The sequence below is a fragment of the Armigeres subalbatus genome, chromosome 2 (assembly GCF_024139115.2).
Source record: "Armigeres subalbatus isolate Guangzhou_Male chromosome 2, GZ_Asu_2, whole genome shotgun sequence".
Lineage (NCBI taxonomy): Eukaryota > Metazoa > Arthropoda > Insecta > Diptera > Culicidae > Armigeres > Armigeres subalbatus.
Genome location: NC_085140.1, coordinates 280,120,571 through 280,136,441, shown reverse-complemented (window position 1 = coordinate 280,136,441; position 15,871 = coordinate 280,120,571). Strand labels below are relative to the sequence as shown.

The following is a 15,871-nucleotide window of genomic DNA, read 5'->3' as shown; positions in this document are numbered from 1 at the left end:
AAGAATGACCAATCGGTGATCAATGCAACGAAAGAGAGAATAGGACAGAATTCGGAGAAGTCGGTTTGCGCCGAAAGCGCTTAGCAACTAAGAGGTAAAATATGAGCAGAACACATTATTGTCGTGTCTGAATTATCGATATGAAACCCTGCTTATGCGTGCATTTGCATTCAACGCGTAAGCAGTTCTATATTGTGGGAATGAATCGTTTTCTCACAGCATGGTGCAGCTAGTGAGGTCTTGACAGGATGTACGGTTGCTATGGGTTCAAGAACATGTGGGTTGCACATGTCACAACACACACAATTTCCGTTTTTTAATAACGTTTCGGCTTACTCCATTCAGCCATCATCAGATATTGAAAAAAAAAACGTTCACATCCCACCAGTGCAGTGTGGTCTAATAACTCAGTTATTGGATGTGAAGGGATGTGAACTTTTTTTTTCAAAATCTGATGATGGCTGAATGGAGTAAGCCGAAACGTTATTAAAAATAGGGAAATTGTATGAGTCGTTTTTCCCCGGAAAAAAAATCAACAATCCAAAAAGTTACGTCCCTATGAAACTAAGCGCAAGAGATGGATGACGAGGTCAGGAAATCACAATGATGATTTTAACTGTAACTTGTAGTACTACGGTAAGATTATGGGCTAGACGTAATTGTCTTATTTGTCCTATTTGTCTTATTTGTCTTATTTGTCTTATTTGTCTTATTTGTCTTATTTGTCTTATTTGTCTTATTTGTCTTATTTGTCTTATTTGTCTTATTTGTCTTATTTGTCTTATTTGTCTTATTTGTCTTATTTGTCTTATTTGTCTTATTTGTCTTATTTGTCTTATTTGTCTTTTTTGTCTTATTTGTTTTATTTGTCTTCTTTGTCTTCTTTGTCTTCTTTGTCTTCTTTGTCTTATTTGTCTTATTTGTCTTATTTGTCTTATTTGTCTTATTTGTCTTATTTGTCTTATTTGTCTTATTTGTCTTATTTGTCTTATTTGTCTTATTTGTCTTATTTGTCTTATTTGTCTTATTTGTCTTATTTGTCTTATTTGTCTTATTTGTCTTATTTGTCTTATTTGTCTTATTTGTCTTATTTGTCTTATTTGTCTTATTTGTCTTATTTGTCTTATTTGTCTTATTTGTCTTATTTGTCTTATTTGTCTTATTTGTCTTATTTGTCTTATTTGTCTTATTTGTCTTATTTGTCTTATTTGTCTTATTTGTCTTTTTTGTCTTGTTTGTCTTATTTGTCTTATTTGTCTTATTTGTCTTGTTGTCTTATTTGTCTTATTTGTCTTATTTGTCTTATTTGTCTTATTTGTCTTATTTGTCTTATTTGTCTTATTTGTCTTATTTGTCTTATTTGTCTTATTTGTCTTATTTGTCTTATTTGTCTTATTTGTCTTATTTATCTTATGCGATTTTCCCCAAATTTGGAACACTTATGTAGGGCCCTTCTTAGCCGTGCGGTGAGACGCGCGGCTACAAAGCAAGACCATGCTGAGGGTGGCTGGTAATTTTCGGATTGGGAATTGTCTCGACTTTCCTGGGCATAGAAGTATCATCGTGTTAGCCTCATGATATACAAATGCAAAAATGGTAACACCTGGCTTAGAAACCTCGCAGTTAATAACTGTGGAAGTGCTTAATGAACACTAAGCTGCGAGGCGGCTCTGTCCCAGTGTGGGGATGTAATGCCAATAAGAAGTAGAAGAAGATGTAGGGAAAGCAACTGTCTAGCGTACTGGTTTCGTGGGATCAAACCTCACCGAAGGGAACGGTCACCCTCCAATACCTTTTCCGTACTAAATTTATCACATGTTGTGCATATGCAAATCGAGTTTCAGACATAGTAATTAATGTCCACTCCAGGTGGCTTAATACTCGGAACATAGGAAAATAACTTTGAGGGAACACTTATGTTGTTTTCGGTTATTGCTAGGGTGAACCTAGATGTCAAAACGTTTGGTTGTTAAATCGGGTTGTACATACCGCAATCCGCCTTAGTTTCGCCTCGACCTCAGCGAGGTTTGCTCTGAGAAATTGGCGAGATCCAACCTATGCAGAAAGGCGGTGCTCGTAATCACCAGGTTGACCAATACCAATTGTTACACGTTGAACCAGAGCTCAACGTATGATAATATTAAACGAAACCTTTTGACTATCATATTTATCTCATTAAAATAAAATAAATGAAAATCAACTAATTTTGTAACGGCGAGTAAGTACGAAATTGTGCGTTTTTTATTATACTCCGACATATAACGAATAAATATTTAACGATTCTTTCAAGCCTTACAGATCGTCTAATATTTTACCACTTATACAAATGAAGATCTACGAGTGTGTCGTAATTTATTCCAATTTTACAACACTCCATCGGAAGCATACAACCAGGAGAACGTCGTTTCCCACACCTTGGATGTTAACTAGGAAAAACGAAATTCACCGGAAAGAACTGGATGACACATTCCTGCAGACGCCGCGTTCGTTCCATCCCAACAGACTTGCAAAAGTGACTTCACCTCCCGGTCTCGGAAGTAATAAAATACGTGAATTGCATTAAAAATTCATCTCTGCACAACAAATGTTACCGTGTTTTGCTTGACTTTTAGAAAGTTCGGACTGGTTTTTTCTTTCATATCCCACCCCGAATCGCCTAGTCATTGACACCAAATTGAACGATGGTGCAATATGTAAGCTGACGCTCCTACATGTGCATATGAAACAAGTCTGTGCAGCCCAGACTCTGGCTGTCGCTCATCTAGAATGGCTTTAATTTGCGTCATCCATCCATTGATTACTGGCAGAGAGGCAAACATACCACAGGCCGCCACCAGTCAGTGTAGGATGAACCTCCGGAGCATAGTAATGAGGCTTGCATTGAAATCAAAAACAGCCGGTGCCAGCGCGGAGTTCAGCTACATGAGCGAGCAGCAGGAAGCCTTTCCCCGCCAGGACATGAGATGAATGTGATGCATTTGATAAACGTGACTTAATTTGGATTGATCCCCAGTTCCCCAAAGTTTGACATTGTCATTGACAATCACGATGACGATGATGTATGACTTATTTCTGTTTTACGTTTTTGTGCCTTTGTTACAGTTCCTCCGATGCTCTGGATTCCACATCAACTGGTAGGAGTCCCTGTGAACTATAACATCACTCTGGAGTGTTTTACGGAGGCCCATCCGACATCTCTGAACTACTGGACCCGGGAAGACGGGCACATGATTCATGATTCCCGGAAATACAGGTATGATTGATCAAGATATACGGTTTGTATTTGACTGATTGTACGTCTCTCTCTATGCTTGCTATCACGTGATTAACCAAAATTTGTGACATTGCAACTGAATAGTTCATTTGCGATTGGGGATGGTCGTCCATTCTAAGCGTCAAAGTGACTCAATCATATGAATTGCCATTGACTAAACCAGTTGATAAGTTATGTTTTTGTATTTTATTTAACTATCATTTTTATCTTTTCAAAAATTGATATAAAAATTCACAATCAGATTAGAAGATGGTAGGAGTATGTTGTTGGAAGGCTGTGTTTAGCCTCTTTTTTGTTATTGGGAATCTATTCAACTGCTTTGCATTTCTTAGGACATTTTATACTGAAAATGGCTGAGTTCGATTCCCGATTCGAAATTTTCTCGGCTTTCCTGGGCATAACTGTATGATCATGTTGGTCCAATAATATACGACTGTAGAATTGGTAATTTATTTTAGAAATCTCATATTTATCATATTTATTTAATAATTGTGGAAATTCTCAATGATCACTAAACAGCAAAGCGGCAATTTCCCAGTGTGGCAGGTATTGCTAACAAAGAAGGAGAAATGAAAATTCAAACTGCTTCCTTACAATTCAAAACATATTGTCGAAAGCATTCACCGGCATGTCCAATTAGATATGAATGTAGTAATCTCCTTTCAAACTTATCTCCTCCATTCACAGGACGGAGTCCACAGTGGGCATGCCAATCTACAAAACGCACATGAGGTTACACATCTTCAACATCCAGCAGACCGATTACGGCACCTACAAGTGCGTAGCAAAGAACCCTCGAGGGGAAACCGATGGAGCGATACGAATATACAGTAAGTATGACCCATAAATCATTATCATACACACGAACATATCATCTCGGTCGGACCGACATTGAGTGCCTACTGTTTCTCCAATGAATTGACCTTATCCCCTCCAGTCTGCTTCACACGTGTCGGGCACAACAACAAGCCTAATTAATTTGCTAAAGTCCTTGATCATCCGGAAGGAGTAAACCTTGACATACCTTTCCTGTCCGAGCGAATCCGACAAGCTCATAAGACAGTGTGCTCAATTCAAGCATTATGTCATCACTCCCGCTCGTTCCTGGAAGCCGAGAAGGTGTTCCTGCCTCCGAGATGTGCAAGATGCCGTTCGTTGCCCGTATGCGAACGAGCCGTTGTTCTCCACAAGCAAGGGCCATAAATAACAAGTGCTGACAATAACACCACCGGAAAATCTCATCAGGAGGCAAACAGCTTTCAAAAGGCTTTCAAAGCCATTGTTTTCGTAAAATAAATAATTATGCCAGTGTGCAGAAAAGCGTATGCATAAGAAATTTGTTTGCCTTCTTACCGGTGCGGTGCGGCAGTTGGAGCGTGGAGTAGTTATTCTTGGCAGCAACATAAACTGACAATAAATAATTATTAATTTATCCTAGAAAATATATTTAAAAAAAGGCAATACAAATTATGTGTAGGTACAAAACATTGAATTGTGTCATGTCAATGTTTTCCGTAAACGAACAACATCCAGTAGTGTTCGATACCAAATTACCGTCTTCGGGAGTGACAATGGGTCGAATGGCGTGGAGATTTGGGTCACTGTTTCCAGTACTTATAATGCTATATAAAATATTGAATGTACTTACTTGACGGCTAGAAAACTAAATTATAAGAGACCGTTTTGAAGATTTTTTATCCGACCTCCATACTGTCGGTGGGAGCGATGACCCATCTCACCCCCAATGCAATGGAGATACGTTTAAAAACTGAGACATTTGATTAAACCTGGGTTAGAAAGATTTGAGTAGATCCATTACGTCACGCAAAAATTGGCGATTTTCCAACCCTCTTTCCCTCTTTCGTCTTATTATTTTATTAAATCTCTAAAAATTTTGTACAAATCGTCAAATAGCTAGGAACTAACCCCCCTTTCTTCCTAAAAGCGTAACGTACCTTGTGGATGGCACCTTTTCAACTTTTATCCCCTGATGAATTTTTGGGTGATGAAACATGACATGTTTCAAGTCCAGATTTGTTTTTATTTTTTACTAGTCGACCCGACAGACGTTGTCCTGCATAGTAGGCGAAATGCGCGTTGTGAGCTGTCCATGCAAAACTCCATATGAATCTTAAATCTAGTTTTACACGATTTACTCAACCTAAGGGGCAAGCCAGAGTAAACGCGACGTGCGATGCGACGCGACGCGACTCACGTAAAAGAATAACAATCATTATCAACAGGCTGTCAAATTGCACTGTCGCGTCGCGTCGCATCGCACGTCGCGTTTACTCTGGCAGGCACCTAACTCGTGATATTCGCATGAAGAAATATTATATAAACCCGTCGGAAACTATAACGAATTTAACTGCTGAAGCAATGGAGAACATCCATTCAGCCGTCTTCGAGTTATGCGGATACGAACACAGACCATTTCATTTTTATTATATAGAAGAAGAAAAAGATAGAAGAAGAAGATAGAAGATAGACTAGTTAACCCTGCAGACGTTGTCATGCATAGTAGGCAAAAATGTGCGTTGCAAAATGCCCATTTCAGATTTTTTTTTCCAAATTTACTCAACTTTACACATGGTTTTCGCATGAGGAAATATAATATAAAAATATATCTACATATAACGAACGTTTCTGTTCAAGGAATGAAGTAAGTCCATCCATCCGTTTTTGAGTTTTTGGATACAGACCGTTTCATTTTTATACACATATACAGATCTTTGAATTGACAAGGCAAAATGTATGAAATGTATAAAATAACTTTCAAGGTCAGTAAGTGTCTTTGAAGGACTCCGATCGAATAGAGTTCGCCGCCGTACCAAACTAACAATCTACAAAACGCTAATTAGACCGGTAGTCCTCTACGGACACGAGACCTGGACGATGCTCGTGGAGGACCAACGCGCACTTGGAGTTTTCTAAAGGAAAGTGCTGCGTATCATCTATGGTGGGGTGCAGATGGCGGACGGTACGTGGAGGAGGCGCATGAACCACGAGTTGCATCAGCTGTTAGGAGAACCCATCGTTCACACCGCGGAATCCATCGTTCACACCGCGAAAATCGGACGACTGCGGGCCGGGCACGTAGCCAGAATGTCGGACAATAACCCGGTGAAAATGGTTCTCGACAACGATCCGACGGGCACAAGAAGGCGAGGTGCGCAGCGGGCAAGGTGGATCGATCAGGTGGAAGATGACTTGCGGACCCTCCGTAGATTGCGTGGTTGGCGACTTGTAGCCATGGACCGAGCCGAATGGAGAAGACTCTTATATACCGCACAGGCCACTTCGGCCTTAGTCTGAATAAATAATAATAATAATTATATTATAAAAGTTATTTTGTTGCCCAACTGAGTGTATACCAGTGCATGTTCTGCGGGCAGTTTGCTATAGCATCGTCTAGAATGTTAAACCAACAAACATTAAAGTTGCATCAAAACTGTAACTTTTTGTATTTCGCTATTTTTTTATTATGTAATTCATAAATACTTTCATATTCACATAAAATGATGGTTTTACAAATACTTAAAGGTACCAACTCATTTGTACACTTAGATAGTTATAGTTTTCTAGAAATCAAAGGTGGGCTTTTAAACACATGGGGCGCATTCTTATACTACCGTCTTATCCTAAACATCTGAATCAATCATCAGCCTCAAAAACCTCCAGCCTCCAATGTCCAAAAACTCAGTTTTAATTATCCTCAAAACATACTGAATACTTCAAGTCTTCTATAATACCTTGTCTAAATTAATATAAGCCCGAGTGCTCGAGCTCCAGAGATATATCAATTTCAGAATAACTTATTTCGAACCCAACAACGACAAGGAATGGTTAACTTCTCAACTGCCAAACACCGTACGCATTGTGGGTTGCTTCTCCGTTTTGCGTAAGTTTTGTATTTTAGTTCAAAACGTATGAAACGGATTACGGTAGTGTGATTTGTAGAATGCTTTGTACTTGGGATAAATCTTTGAGGGTATTGGTAAATGGTTATAAAGATAAACCGAATATTAAATTAATGACCTTTAAGAGCCATCATGTACTGAGTGTCAAAATTTCTTCCTCTGTGTTGGCGGAACGCCCGCAAGAAGAATGTTATTGTAGCTCAGAATGATCACAATTGCGCGTGGTGGGACGCCCGCTTATACTAAGTGTCGGAATTTTTTTCTCACATTGGTGGGTCGTCCGCCAGAAAATTGAGGTTATTGAGAATCTGAACGATCACAATTTTGCGTGGTGGGACGCCCGCATTTAACGTTAAATTGATAATTCGAGAAGCCATTCATATTTGTGTACAATTCTACGTTGTATGAATTGAAAGTTGCTAATTTGTTAGGTTTGATTTGAGAACCGTCGTGGTCGTAGATTTGAAAACGGCATGTATCTGATGGAAGTGACTTCAATAAAAAAAAACCCAGATTAATCCACCTAGCGGTGATGGTGCCTTTCTCGTTTTCTTTTCGAGTGAGTAATTTCTACGTACTTTTGGTATGAAAAAAAAAATTTTGGGCATATCTACCGAGCCCATAGTCTGGCCAATTTTCAATAGGAAACAATGGGACATGTTTTTGCGTCGAATGCAACCTGTTGCGAGGAAATTGGTTGAGGTTAAGTGCTAAAAAAGTGAGCTATAAATTTTTACGCGCTTTTTTATGAGAAAAAGTATTTTGACCATAACTTCTGAGCCCATAGTCCGATCCTGCCAATTGTCAATAGGAAACAATGGGACAGGATTCTGCGTCGAATGCAACTTGTTGCGAGCAAATCGGTTAGGGCTAAGTGCCTGAAAAGTGGGCTAGACTTTTTGCGCACATACACACACATACACACGCACACACATACACACACACACACACATACATCACCACGATTCGTCGAGCTGAGTCGATCGGTATATAACATCATGGGTCTCCGAGCCTCCTATAAAAAGTTTGTTTTTGGAGCGAACATATAGCCTTTACGTATACTTTGTATACGAGAAAGGCAAAACATCCATAGCGCGGCTCCTGGATTTCATGCCGGTGAGGTTGGATCGGACGAACTTCAGAAGGAGAGGAATAGCCATCGCCTCCTCCTAAGCTTAAAGCCGAAGTTCATCGAATCCGTTGGAGTGGAAATTATCACTGTTACGTGTGCATTTCACATGGCAACAAACCCCAATGCAAACACATGATGAGAATTCCACCTAGCGGCGATGGTGCCTTTCTCGTTCATTCAAAAGGTTTGGAAAGATCTCAAATAACACCAATATTAGGGTGTCCCAAAAAAAATCGATGTTCGAAAAGTCATGGTGCTCAACCCTGAAATGAAAGATATACCTGTCTGGATAATTTTTGTAGAACAAACCGAATTTTTAAAAAATCGTTTAGAGGTCGCGCCAGATCGATTTTTGAAAAATGAGCCTTTGTTAGGTAAAAAATCAAATATTGGGTCCTTTCACAATTTTTTTCAGGGTCACCCATTCGTTTTATATTTTTTTATTTTTCTGTGGATCTTTGCCCATATTCTCCATGAATTAGTTTTTGGTATTATGCGTTTTTATAGTCTACAGAACTTTTTAAATATCGAAAAATACACATTTTTTTGACGAATTTTCTACGTTACTTCATCCTAACACAAAAAATAATTTTTTCTCGTTCGGAAAAACTTACATACTACAAAGATCTATTTATAACGAGTATTTTCATAAAAAAATATCCAAGAAATGTTGTTCTGGGGCTGAGATATTGCAGTTTTAGTAAATAGTCAAAAAGTGTACAAATTCGATATTTTTTCTTTACATGTTATAATTTCATCAAGATTGCCCCAATATTTTTATTTTTATTAAAAACAATTCAAAAGCAAATATAAGGGAATATTTTCTAGTTAACATAGCTTTTCTTTCCGATGGAGTTAGTTACCTTAATTACAGGATTTGGTCGGAGTATATGGATGGAGCCAGTTATAAAATGATATCACACCCAACAGTTAATATGTAGCAATATACAAGTAATCAGGTTTACTAGGGTAAATGATGTATCTTGGACAAGCGCAGGACATCCATTAGAAAATATATCGAGATTGAATAGTATAAAACAATTGAAAACCACTAGGTTCATCCAAATTCATAACCTATGATTAGTCTTGTGTCTCCATTGCCCAATTTTTGAGTAAATTACGTTTACTAGGTGTAAACTGTGATATACTGTGAACTGTAATATTTTCTTTTTGGACATCAAATATATAATTTCGACATGGAAAATGCATATATTTTGGACAGAGTCATTTTCTCCTAATTTAAAAATGGCCACCTACAGATCTCAATGGTATGACTTACCTACACGTATCCACATTCATTTAAATGCATTTATTTGCTTAACTGACATAGATTAAACCAGAAATTAACATTATTTCACAATCTTATCGATATCATTGAAAACAGCCTGAAAGTTGGCAATTAATGGTTCATCCATGTACTGTACATGGGGTGACCAATAAATGTCTGATGAATAAAAACAAAACTTCATTTTGGTCACTCCTTTTTCATCCGTCTTAAGTTCATGTTAAGCGATTGGAATATGTTAGTATCTCAATTACAATCAAACTTTGGCCGCAGGACCTCAAGATTGCCGTTTGAACCAATTTAAACGTGTTTCAGGTGCATGTTACGAAGAGTCCTATAATGCATGTTCTCCTGCATACTGGCGTCCAGCAGGCACTTTGGTAGATAGCTTTAGATTTTAGATAATTTTAAAGATAAATAGTAGTTGATTTGTGAATTCTCATCAGGAGCTGCTAGAGTTGAGGTAAAAGTATGCAATGATCATACTTTCGATAAAAATTTTCCTACACATTATCTAAAATTGATCGAAGAAGCTCAGGCTTGTCCAAAATATGTACATGTCCAAAATATATCATTTACCCTATGATCTCTTTATTAGTTTTGATTCAATCATAGTATGCTTTTCACGGTATACAAAAAACAAGGCAGGCTCAGCACGTATGTAAACATTCAGTTTGAACGTAAATATGTGTCGTCACTACTATCTTCGCACAAGCTGAACTGAGACGATGCTCTACGGTCTCAGCATGCTTACTTTTGTACTCTAACATGTGGCTTTAAACTATGCGTCACTCTTGATGTGTCATTTTTCCGTTTTTACTTTACGTTTATTCCGTTTTTTATATCTCAAGTGAACTTATGGAAAAGCTGTCGAACTGATACGACGAAACAAATTATTTGACTGTCATATGACATATCAAAAGCTGAGACGAGACCTGCAAAGACGGCTTCTTTTTCCTTGTTTTGACACTTGTTCTTCTTTTCATCACAGTTGATCATCGATTCTCAACTGTTTCCTTGAGTGTTTCACCTAAATCCCGGGTAGAATCTTCTGAGCACAATAAAAGTGTTTGTGATTTACGGATTTGTAAACTTATTTTTATAAAGATTTTCCTATCGGAAATAAAACACGTATTCATAACAGTTCAATATTAAGCTGTCCGGCTTTTCTAGAATACTTTTCAAAGTGAAAAAGTACTCGTAAAACAAAATCATTCGGAATACTTTTTGAGGGATACCAATACTTTTACACAAAAAGGTGCTGGTTGCATCTGACAATTCGTGACAGCGCTTGCTGGTTGCAGATGAAGTTACATTTTTTCCTCTTTGCAAGTCCCGTCCCAGATCAAAAGCATCACGGTATACCGATAACAAGGTAGGCGCGTAAGAAAAGTGACACGTCCGAGTGACGCATATTTTAACGCCACATGTTAGAGTACAAAAGTATTATGCATCTCGAGATAAAATAGAATACGATTTCCTGCTGGTTGCTTCTCAGGTAATCGCGACGGTCACTAAACACAACAGAGTCAATGAAAATCTCACTCACCGTATGCACTTGCCATGATAAACACTCTCCATGTACTCAGTGAGTCCGGTTGCCTCTCACTAATACAATCGAACACTGATGTCATTTCGCGAAAAGCACGTAGTTTTGTTTTGAGCGGGAAAATTCTGTCTATCTTTTAACACGGCCTGAGACGAGACCTGCAAAGACGCTGCTTCTTTTCTCTTGTTTTGACACTTGTTCTTCTTTTCATCACAGTTGACCATCGAGTTTCAACTGTTTACTTGACTGTTTCACCTAAGCCCCAGGTGGACCCTTCTGAGCACAATAAAAGTGTATCCAATTCACGAAATAGTTAATTCATTTTCATAAGGATTTTTATACCGGGAACAAAACACAGGTTTATTACTGATTATTAACAAGCTAAACGGAAGGTTTGGAATACTCGTTAAAGTAAAAATGTCTTGGTAAAACAAAAATGATGTGGAATATTTTATTTGGGATACCAATACTTTCACTCAAAAAGCTGCTGGTTGCACCTGACAGTTCGTGACAGCAGTTGACTGGCAGCAGCTGAAGTTACATTTTTTCCTCTTTGCAGGTCTCGTCTCAGAACACGGCGGCTATCTTGACGTTTACCTTCGCAGTCGAGCCTGCGAGTGTAAGACCGCCGCAGCATTCTAGAAAAAGATAAGCGCGACAATAAGCATGCTCAGACCGTAGAGCATCGTCTCAGTTCAGCTTGTGCGAAGATAGTAGTGACGACACATGTTTACGTTCAAATTGAATGTTTACATACGTGCTAAGCCTGCCTTGTTTTTTGTATACCGTGAAAAGCATACTATGATTGAATCAAAACTAATAAAGAGATCATAGTAAACCTGATTACTTGTATATTGCTACATATTAACTGTTGGGTGTGATATCATTTTATAACTGGCTCCATCCATATACTCCGACCAAATCCTGTAATTAAGGTAACTAACTCCATTGGAAAGAAAAGCTATGTTAAATAGAAAATATTCCCATATATTTGCTTTTGAATTGTTTTTAATAAAAATAAAAATATTGGGGCAATCTTGATGAAATTATAACATGTAAAGAAAAAGTATCTAATTTGTACACTTTTTGACTATTTACTAAAACTGCAATATCTCAGCCCCAGAACAACATTTCTTGGATATTTTTTTATGAAAATACTCGTTATAAATAGCTCTTTGTAGTATGTAAGTTTTTCCGAACGAGAAAAAATTATTTTTTGTGTTAGGATGAAGTAACGTCGAAAATTCGTCAAAAAAATGTGTATTTTTCGATATTTAAAAAGTTCTGCAGACTGTAAAAACGCATAATATCAAAAACTAATTCATGGAGAATATGGGCAAAGATCCACAGAAAAATAAAAAAATATAAAACGAATGGGTGACCCTGAAAAAAATTGTGAAAGGACCCAATATTTGATTTTTTACCTAAAAAAGGCTCATTTTTCAAAAATCGATCTGGCGCGACCTCTAAACGATTTTTTAGAAATTCGGTTTGTTCTACAAAAATTATCCAGACAGGTATATCTCTCATTTCAGGGTTGAGCATCATGACTTTTCGAACATCGATTTTTTTTGGGACACCCTAACCAATATGTGGATTGGTCTTATTTTTCATATTTGTTTATATGCATAAAAAAAATTCTCGCCAAACGCAATTCGTTGCAAACAAATCGGATGAGCATAAGAGCAAAAACTGGCATTTTATTTTGTAGTTTTAAAATTAGTATTTTCGCCATAACTTTTGACCCAATTGTACGATCCGGCCAAGTTTCTATAGGAAACAATGGGACAAGATTCTTCGTCGAATGCAATCTGTTGCGAGTGACCTGAGAAGCACACATATTGCACATCAATCACAGTAACTTATATATGACCGGATTCAGTCACAATATGATTACTGCAACCAGATTTGTTGAACTTGTGTTGCTTGGGGAATAGATGAAGTCTTAAGTGCTAAACAAGTGAGCTAGACTTTTTTGAACTCTTTTTCACAATAAATAGTAATTTGACCATAACATCTAAGCTCATAGTCCGATCTGGCCAATTTTCAATAAGAAAATATGAGACATTCTGCGTCGAATGCAATTTAATGCGAGCAAATCGGTTGAGGAAAAGTGCCTGAAAAATGAGTGACATTTTTTAAGCGATTTTTTCGTATGAATTTGTATTTTGGCCATAACTTCGGATCCCATAGTCCGATCTGGCCAATTTAAAATAGGAAACAATGGGACAGGATTCTGCGTCGAAAGCAACTTGTTGCGAGCAAATCGGTTGAGGATAAGTGCCCGAAAAATGAGTGACATTTTTATGCGATATTTTCGTATGAATTTGTATGTTGGCCATAACTTCTGATCCCATAGTCCGATCTGGCCAATTTCAAATAGGAAACAATGGGACAGGATTCTGCGTCTAATGCAACTTGTTTCGAGCAAATCGGTTGAGGATAAGTGCCCGAAAAATGAGTGACATTTTTTGAGTAGTTTTGCGCACACACACACATACGCACACACACACACACACACACACACACACACACACACACACACACACACACACACGCACACACACACACACACACACACACACACAGGAGGTGGGAGCTCGGGACTTGTTGAATGACCATCAGACGGGTGGCTACAAATGCCCTGTACATCAGAAGGCGATCGCAGGTCATCAGTAGTGGACATAATTCAGATTAATCTGAATCACTGCGATACCGCACAGCAACTGTTATGGCAGTCAACAACAGAAACGATGTGTGACGTAGCGATAATTGCAGAGCCGTATAGAGTTCCTCCTGATAACGGAAACTGGGTGGCTGATAGAACGGGAATGGCTGCAATACAAGTTATGGGCAGATTTCCTATCCAAGAAGTGGTAGAGAGTTCATGTGAGGGATTCGTGATCGTCAAAATCAGCAGCGTTTACGTATGCAGTTGCTATGCGCCTCCAAGATGGACAGTGGAGCAGTTTAGCCAGATGCTAGAGCGGTTAACCGACAACCTGATCGGACGAAGGCCGGTAATTATGGGGGGTGATTTCAATGCCTGGGCTGTGGAGTGGGGCAGCAGAGTCACCAATACGAGAGGGTATATTCTCCTGGAAGCTCTGGCGAAGCTAGATGTACGACTGTGCAATGAAGGCTCCGTAAGCACATTTCGGAGAGACGGGAGGGAGTCTATTATCGATGTCACGTTCTGCAGTCCTTCGTTGATGGCGAACATGAACTGGAGAGTTAGCGAAGAGTACACCCATAGCGATCACCAGGCGATTCGCTATTGTATTGGGCAACGAAACCATGCGACAACACAGAGAAGAGTGACCGCTGAGCAGAAGTGGAAGACGAAAGCCTTCGACAAGGACCTCTTTATAGAGGCACTTCGACCGACCAACAGTTTCGAGAACGACGATGCGACTGAACTGATAAGAAGGATGGTAGCGGCTTGTGATGCCGCAATGCCGCGAAAACTGGAGCCTAGGAGCAATCGGCGTCCAGCCTACTGGTGGAACGAGAGGCTCAGTGCACTACGCGCTGCTTGTCTCAGATCCAGGAGGCGGGCACAGAGAGCGAGGACGGAACCAGAGAGAGAGGAGCGCAAGGCGGCGTTCCGGGAAGCTAGAACCGCATTGAAACGGGCAATCAAGATTAGCAAGTCAGATTGCTACAAAGAGCTATGCCGAGAAGCAGACGCCAATCCCTGGGGCGACGCGTACCGCGTTGTAATGGCGAAGATTAAAGGCCCGTCGACGCCAGCTGAAACGTGCCCATACATGCTGAAGGAAATCGTGGAGGTCTCTTCCCGAAACACAATCCGACTACGTGGCCACCGATACCGTACGCCGAAGAAGTAGCAATTTCCGAGGGTCAGCAAGTGTCCAATGGCGAGCTGGCAGAAGCTGCGAAGCGCCTGAAAATGAAGAAAGCACCGGTCCAGATGGAATACCAAACGTGGCCCTGAAAGCTGCAATTTTGGCATATCCGGATATGTTCAGAACGGTACTCCAGAAGTGCCTAGACGAGGGTAACTTTCCAGAAATGTGGAAGACCCAGAAGCTGGTATTGCTGCCAAAACCAGGAAAGCCGCCGGGACATACGGCCTCGTACAGGCCTATTTGCCTGATAGACACAGTTGGGAAACTTCTGGAGAGGATCATCCTTAACAGACTGACGAAGTGTATGGAGGGTGAGCGTGGACTGTCCAACATGCAGTTTGGATTCCGCAAAGGAGTATCGACAGTGGATGCAATTCGCACTGTGCTCGAGAGTGCTGACAAAGCATCTAAACAGAAGCGAAGAGGAGATCGATACTGCGCAGTGGTTACGATAGACGTGAAGAACGCGTTCAACAGTGCCAGCTTTGAAGCCATTGCCGCTGCGCTGCATAGAATGCGGGTTCCTGAATATCTTTGCTTCATCCTGAAGAGCTACTTTGAGAGCAGAGTCCTGGTGTACGACACGAACCAAGGGAAAAAGTCTATGCGTGTTACAGCGGGTGTTCCTCAGGGCTCCATACTCGGCCCAACCCTCTGGAACGGAATGTATGATGGAGTCCTGACATTGCGGCTGCCCAGGAAAGTGAAAATCGTGGGTTTTGCGGACGACGTGTCATTAACAGTGATGGGCGAGACACTCGAAGAAGTGGAGGCGTCTGTGACAGAGGCAATAGCCACGATCGAGAGCTGGATGAATGGAGTTAAGCTACAAATAGCTC

At 39.7% G+C, this 15,871-nt stretch overlaps 1 protein-coding gene across 3 annotated transcripts in view; it reads left to right on the top strand.

Moving 5' to 3' along the window:
* LOC134212313 (neurotrimin-like) overlaps nucleotides 1–15,871 on the top strand; it is a 332,613-nt gene that overhangs the window by 258,964 nt on the left and 57,778 nt on the right. For all 3 annotated transcript variants that reach the window (XM_062690045.1, XM_062690046.1, XM_062690048.1), the window contains 2 exons: nucleotides 3,103–3,253; nucleotides 3,962–4,104. In XM_062690045.1, the coding sequence (XP_062546029.1) occupies nucleotides 3,103–3,253; nucleotides 3,962–4,104 (294 nt within the window). The remainder of the gene's footprint in view (nucleotides 1–3,102; nucleotides 3,254–3,961; nucleotides 4,105–15,871) is intronic.